Genomic DNA, 7,104 nt, shown 5'->3' with positions numbered 1-7,104 from the left:
TTCGGAATCGGGGACTACTGATCTGGCAGCCAGATATGAAATCGGGAGGAGGCCCTTTTTCGTGAAAATTAAAAATCTATGCTCCTTCCTCCGGCGGCTTCAGAATCCCGGGGACCGGGGTTGGTAGTGACCGGTGGCTCACTGCGCCCCAGTCCGGACTTTGCCTTGGCGGCTGCCGGGCCGTCCTCAAACTGGGGAAGAAGGCCCCTCGGCCGCGTCCGGACAGCGTAAATACAAACCTCCGAAATGTATTTTATTCCTGGGCGTCACATGCTCCGAGGTTTAAAACCGTGAAACCTTTCCAAAAGCGGCTCGAAATATCTCCCGAAATACAATGTCACTATCTGATCCGGAAAGTTTAATATTTAACCTTTTTGGGCCCTCGCCTCCCTTTTTCTGAGTTTGGTTTCCCTAAGCTCGCCCTGAGCTGCCAGAGTGTTTTGTTTTGTTTTGTTTTCACGAGGGAGGGTGCAAAACGGGTTTATTATTTTTAAAGAGGCTCACCGCCCTCTCCCGCCGCCCCCCTCGGGCAAGTCCCAGAGTCTGAGTCCGAGGACCCGAGACGTGGCATTCTCTCCGTGGACTGGAAAGAATCCTTCAAAACAAGCTTTGGTTTCATTTTCCAATGGCCTGACCTGGGAATCTTGCAGCCCGAGAACGTGGCCTGGCGCGGGGGATTGGGGGGATGTCAGAAAAGGAAAGGGACCAAGGATCTCGCTCCAACACTAGTTTCCCCCACCACCAAAAAAATAACCTACAAAGAAAACCTTCGCAGCGCGGACTGGCCGAGGGGTGCCTCCCCCAGCGTTGGGTAAATCCCCCTGTAGTTCCAGTTTAAAGTGTTTGTTTAAAAGATTTGTCGTTTGCTGATTCCCGTGGGGGTGGGAGTGGGTCTTGGCGCCCACCCTTCCTTGCTCTCCGTCTGCCCGCAGCAGCTCGGTTTCCTGATTCCAAGGCCTGGGCACTCTTAGAGCCACCGATCACGCCAAAGCCACCGCTCCCGAGTGCCCGCCCTGCGTCCTGCACTCCGCGCCCAACTCCCGGAGCTGCAGACCCTCGCAACCGCAAACACCGCCCCCCCCCACCAACCCCGCCAGCCTCCTTCTCCAGCCTCCCTCCCAACTTTGTTAAGGGTGCCTATTTTACCCCGGTTTTGGTTACAAACATCCCCTCCCTCCCTCCCTCCCTCGCTGTCTCCCAGCAGGCTCCGGTTACCAGATCCGCGTTTACTTTGGAAAATCTAAGATCGCCACATCCGAGGATACATGTCTTAAGTGCGCGTTGAGCTTCCCGTGATTTTTTTTTTTTTAATGTTCTTTGGTTAGCTTTCTTTTAAAAGCCATCGAGTCGATGCATGCTCAGACGCCCCAGTTTGGGGAAATCAAGGTAAAGCCCCCCAGAACACCCTCGGTCTGGCAGAGAAGCTGGCTCGGCCATCTGAGGGCTCCGCTGCATTCTCCCTAATTTTCTCCCCCTCTTAAATGCAGTTAAAATGGCTGAATTCCGGCTTTTAATTAAAAACAGCCTATAATCGAAAATGTCTCTGCGTCCCCAGCTCCCCCACAGCCTGCCGGGAACCTAGAGGGGAACAGATGCCCCTCGGCCGGGCTGGATGTACTAGAGCCGGGCTAGGGGCTTGGGTGGGCGCCCGGGGCGCAGCGACCCGCCCCCACCCCTCCTTGGCGCCCCCTCTTGCTGGCTCTGGTCCCTGATTCCATTCTCGGGAGCCGGATAGCTGCGGGGATCCCCTGGCGCACCCCGAGGGGCAGGCGGGGTAGGACGTGCTGGGGAGCAAGCGAGCTGGAGAAGTTTGGAGACCATCGCGCCCGACCGGGGGCGGGCAGGCGTACCTGGCGCGGCGGGGCTCCTGGCTCCGGGCTCCGGCGTCAGCAACTCCGGTGGCGGCCCCGGCTCCCGGCGCGGCTAGGCGCCCGTGCTGCCCGCCATCCCGAGGCCGCCGCTCCCCTCCGCCACCCGCAGCCGCCTCACACTTTTTGCCCGCCTTTCCTTTTTTTGGTAGAAAACCGCTCCCCGGGCCGAGCGCTCGGCGCGCCAACTCCTCCGCCCTCCCGCGGCCCGGCTCCCGCAGCCCCCGGAAAAGCCAGCTTTCCTCCCGCCGAGCTCCCCACTTTTTAATAAAATCCAGGTAGCGCCGGTTTAAAGAATCCCAAATCTCCATATACAGCCCGGGATTGGAAAAGGTACATTACACAACCCCCCTTTCAAGTTCCTCTCGCTGGATCTAAAAAAAAAAAAAAAAAAAAAAAAAAAGCAGCCAGCGGCGGGGGGGTTAAGGGGGCTGGGGGAAGGGAGCACTCTCAGCCGAAGAAACACGCATTGTTCCCTGGTGCCCGCCTTCCCCCGCGGGCCGGCCCCTGGCCACCACCCATTGGCCGCGCGCGCCGCCAATCACGCACATGTAAACACCTTGGCCCTCAGCCATTCCTATAAAACCAATTACGGACCTAGGGGCTCCAGCAGTTTCCAGGCTCCCCTCGGCAGAGCTGAATGATCAAAACTGGTGGTGAGAATTTTTCCGGGCCGTTTCTAGGCAGCCCTCCCCCTGAACCAGCTCGGACCCCCCCGCTGACTACTTCTCCTCCCTTTTCCTTCCCCCTCCCCCAGCGTCTGGGCTGAGTGATCAAAATAGAGGAAGATGGTTGTCGCCGCAATCCAGGGCTTTGCAAGGCGCGGTTTAATGGGCCGCCTGTCAGCTTCCTGCTCGCAGGAGGAGGTGACAAGCCGAGCGAGCCGGGAAGGGCCTGCGGCCTGGAGAGCTGCACCCCGCGCCAGGGCCCTGGCCCCCCACCTCCCTTGGGGTGCGCCTCTAGAACGCGCGGTGGAGACGCCAAAACAGACAAGGGCCTCTTTTTCCCTCCCCCCCCATTCCTTTTAAAACAAAGCAGCGATTCATTCCCTCTCCCCCAGCAGCGCGGTTGGGTGGGATGGGCAGGCGAGAAGGCTGTTTTCCTAGCCCCGGCTTGCGGGTCCCTCCCTGAAACGCGGTGTCAGATGGTTACTGATTAATATTTTGGAGAGGCCGCGGCGGCGGGCAACCGGTGAGTCTCTAATCTTCTAAAAGGGGTTCCTATAGAAACGCGGGCCGGGGTGCGCCCCCATCTCGGCCCTGGCCCCGGGCTGCGGCGCTTCGCACAGCCCGCCCCTCCCCAAAGCCCCTCTTGGCGTGGGCGCTTCCCTCCCCTTCTCCCCTCCTCGAAAAGAAAAAAATCAGAGCAGAAAAAAGGATTAGATCGGCTGAGCGCGAACTGAATCCCTCTCGATTCTGACATTTCAGCCTATTAGCATTTCTCCACGGGGCCTTCTGAAACCTATTAAAGTGTAATATTAAAAACCTCTTGGCTGGGGGCCTCTCTCGCCTTCCATCCGCCGCACCCCCTCCAGGGAGGGCGAGACCGGGGGGGAAAAAAATCTGTTGAGCTCAGAGGAAGCATCAGCCAAAAAGTGCTTGGCTGGCCACGGCGGCCGTAGGGGGAAGGGAGCCCCAATCTCCCAGACTTTGTACTTTTATTTTGCGCTTTCAGCAAAATCTTTTCTGGGTTGAGTCGCTGGGAGCTAGCCACTGCAGACCTACCTGGCTAGGGGCGCAGAGAGTGCGGACCCCGCCGGAGGGACTGTCTCGGGGGCCCCGCGCCCTCTCTCCGCAGCCCCCCAAGCCTGGCTAGGAATTGACCTACCCTTAAAAGGAAGCTTGCGGGGGCAAAAATCGTAGCAGATCCTGACTCACAGAGCAACCGCGGTGATAGGATTTTAATTAAAACAAGAAAAGCCCCGCTCTTTGGCCCCGCGCTGCGGACTCAGCGTTTTCAGCGTTTTCGCATTGCTTGTCCTATTTTTTTTTTTAAATCCATTTTTAACACAACTTTTCTGGAAGGGGAAAAAATGAGCTAGTTAGCGACCATTCGTTCTATTTTCTTTTTTCCACTTTTAGAAAAAAAAAGGGTAGGCTTCAAGAGCGAATTGGGGGTGTCTAATTCCAGGATAAATTTGGGGGAAAAAAGTTGAGCCTCTTGAGGGCAGTTTCAAGTTGCCCTTCCTGGAGCCTCCTGCGCTGGTTTCTAGGCTGCCCTCTTTTGGAAGCTGGAGCTCCGCGGGGGGAGGAGGGAGGAGTGAGAAGGAAAGAAAGGAACGAAAATAACTGGATCCGAAGGGAACGAGCGGCGGTGTCCGCGCTTGGAGCCGGGCGCGCGGGTCTCAGTGGCGGCCTTGGCAGCCCAGGCAGCTGGAGGCGCCCGGTGCAGTCCCGGGACGGCCAGGAGCAAAGACGGAGAGGAGAGGGGGGTTAGAGAAAGGAGGTATTGTGTCTGTGTGCCTTAGGGAGGGGGATGATTGCAGAAATAACATAAATGCAGTTGAGCTGCGCGGGGCGGCTGAAAGCCGAGGCAGGGGAAGGGTCAGTGGGTGGGGGCGCCAAGCACCCTTAGAGTATTATCCAGAGGCCTTTGTGAGTTCCTAGTAAACCGTCCAACGCCGAGTCCCCCTCGCTTTCTCCACATTCCCGTTGTTCTCCAATATTCGGAGCACAGGCCTTGATCTCCCACCCCTTATCCCGCCCGGGATATGGAATGTTTTTCTTTAACACGGCTTAAGAAAAAGAAATGTATTTTGAGGGAGTTGGGGTGGAGAATACAAAAGGCTTGAGGGGTGGAAAAAAACAAAGGCCTATTTTTATAAATGTTTAATGTTTTCACCCCTGGATGCTCCAAGACGCCGTAATTGTGACGGCAGGGTATGTGTGCCATAAATCATTTAGCTGCTAATAAAAATTCTGCCTGTTTGCCCTGGATTTGCCAATGGCGTTTGCATTTTTCAAGTGTGCGCATCGTCGGCGTGGCGAACCGAGCCGGCATTTCATTAGGGCTGCGGTTCCGGACAGACGAGCCCCCCCACCCGTACCCCTACCCCCGGGCTTTGTGCCTCCCCAGCCCCCTCGCGTCGTCCTCCCTGCACACACTCGCGCGACCTGCCGCGCGGCCTTCCAGCCGGGTCTGGGACGCAACGGCAGTGGCTCCGGGTTCCTGGCCGCCGGCCGGGACGCACAGGGCAGATGCTGCCGGCGCGGGTTCTCTGGGGCTGCCGCGCGCGTGGGGGCGCGGGCGGATCGCGCTGAGGGGCCGCCCGCGCGGCCGACCTGTGAGCGCCCTGATCTTTGTCCCCTCCCCGGCCCCGCAGTCGCTGAGTAAACAGCGGCTGGGAGCCATCTTGGGGCGGGGGACAGATTCCGAGTGGAAGGTGCAAACCCCGCTCCTTCGGAGACCCCTGCCATTCGTAGGGGGGCCTGTGGGGCACCCCTAGCCGGGCTGCAGCGTTTGGGGAAACGCCTTCCCAGCGCTGGTGGGCCACATTTAAGTGTAAAAACCTGGTCTGGGCGCCCTGCTCTGAGCGGACGGCCACCGCACAGGCCGCAAGTCCAGCAGCCATCTTCCATGCCCCACCCCCACCCTCCCCAACCCACTCATGCTTAAGTTTACCAGCCAGATCGGCGGCCAAAAACAGTGTGTGGACGCGCTGTGTGTGTATTACTGACTGGGCGGGAAACCGGCTGGGGCGGGGGGGGACCTCCTTGCATCCGCGTAGAAAGGAAATATTAATCTGGGAACCTGAAGGGGGGACCTCCTTGCATCCGCGGTTCCGGGAGAACCCGCGCAGGCCGGCCTCCGCCAGGCCCGGTACGGTTGTCTGCGGCCAGCTTGGACCGCCAGAACTGCGACCTTTTCTGTGTTCCTAGGCCGCCGATTCCGGCCTCGGCTTCCTGGGCACGTCCCGACTGACAAAACTCTCCCCCTTTGTTTTAAAACCAAAGGACAGGCCAACCTTGAGCCCGACTGTCTCCCCCACCGCGTCTATCGTCGGCGCAGCCTCGGTCCCCGCGTCGGGCTGTGCGGGTGAGCAGGTCCGACTCCGCGATCTCCCGCCTGTCTCAGTTCTGTACTAGGCAGGGTTGAACCCGGCTCTTCCTGGATCCCCGGTGTTGCTGGTCGCGTGAACACGTTCTTCCCTTACCCTCCCTCAGAAAAAAGCCATTCCTTAGGCGCATCTACCCGAGCCCCTCCACCCGTCGCCCCCAACCGCCTTTCCGGATGGGGACCGAAGCCCCCGCGCTCCGCTGGCGTCTCGGCGAAGGAGGCCCTGAGGGATCGTCGGCTTTTGCTGCCCGCTCGGGCGGCCGCGGTGGGGTCTCCTAACCAAGGGTATCCGCAAGGTTCTAGGTCCGGCAAACGGGGAGCTCCCGGCCCGGGCGCCAGTAAAACCCGGAGAGGCCGCGCCAAGGAAAGCCAAGCTTGCGGTTCTCGCTGCGACTGGTCCAGCCGCGATTCGGCACCGAGCCCAGATTGGGCCAGACCAGCCGAAAGCCGCCCCGACCCGCCTGGAAGACCAGGGACGCGGCGCCAGCGATCCGCACACCGCCGGGACCACGGCGCACGGCGAGCACAGCTGGGGCTGATGCGCCAGGCCCGGCCCGGGCAGATTCCAGCTCCTCTCGGCCCCGCCTCCGGCACTGGCCTCTTCCCCAGGCCCGGGTCGGGTCTTCCACTCCACTGTTTGGCTTGGAGAGGACAGAGACGCGGTCTGTGCGCAGGGGGCCGGCTGCGGCCATAAATCTCGGCGCGGGCCCTCCTTCCCGCTGCTCACGCGCTAGTGTCCCGGGCCGCGCCGGCGCCCTCCTCTCCCGGTCTTGGCCTCGGAGCCCCGAGACCGCGCAGGGAATCGAGCCAGGAAGTTTACCCGTTCGTTAAAGAAAGGAAATGGCCACTCATTGCCACCACCATCCATCCCTGCGGGCGCCGGACCCGAGGTAGCCCGGATTCCACCGGCTCACCGCCTGGGGTAGGGGCGCCCGGGTCAGGCACTTCCTCCTAGAAAGGCTTGGTGAGGCTGGGATGGGTGCGCGACCACCCGCTGGAGCCCAACTCCGGCGCCACCGGCACCATCGAGGGGCGACGCCAGGGTCAGGGTCAGCGCGGCTTCGCAGAATTCAGCCTGCCACCTCCCTCCGCGGACCCTGCCTTAATCTCGAGCCCTTGGAGCCCTCTGCGAGGGCACGATGGACTTTTTATTTGCGCAGCAAATACCGAGTTGGGTGAC

General features: G+C 60.2%; 1 protein-coding gene and 1 pseudogene across 1 annotated transcript in view; both read right to left on the bottom strand.

Annotated features, from left to right (window-relative positions):
• TNRC18 (trinucleotide repeat containing 18) overlaps positions 1–2,179 on the bottom strand; it is a 98,358-nt gene extending 96,179 nt beyond the window's left edge. Inside the window, exon 1 of the mRNA XM_008574420.1 lies at positions 1,832–2,179. Coding sequence (XP_008572642.1) covers positions 1,832–2,179 — 348 coding nt within the window. The remainder of the gene's footprint in view (positions 1–1,831) is intronic.
• A 3,682-nt stretch (positions 2,180–5,861) lies between these two features.
• On the bottom strand, positions 5,862–6,616 carry LOC103591877 (annotated as a pseudogene).
• Positions 6,617–7,104: the final 488 nt, after the last annotated feature.

This window comes from Galeopterus variegatus, unplaced genomic scaffold (genome assembly GCF_000696425.1).
Source record: "Galeopterus variegatus unplaced genomic scaffold, G_variegatus-3.0.2 Scaffold1044, whole genome shotgun sequence".
Lineage (NCBI taxonomy): Eukaryota > Metazoa > Chordata > Mammalia > Dermoptera > Cynocephalidae > Galeopterus > Galeopterus variegatus.
Note: the sequence above shows the minus strand (reverse complement) of the source record. Positions and strands in the feature narration are given on the sequence as shown.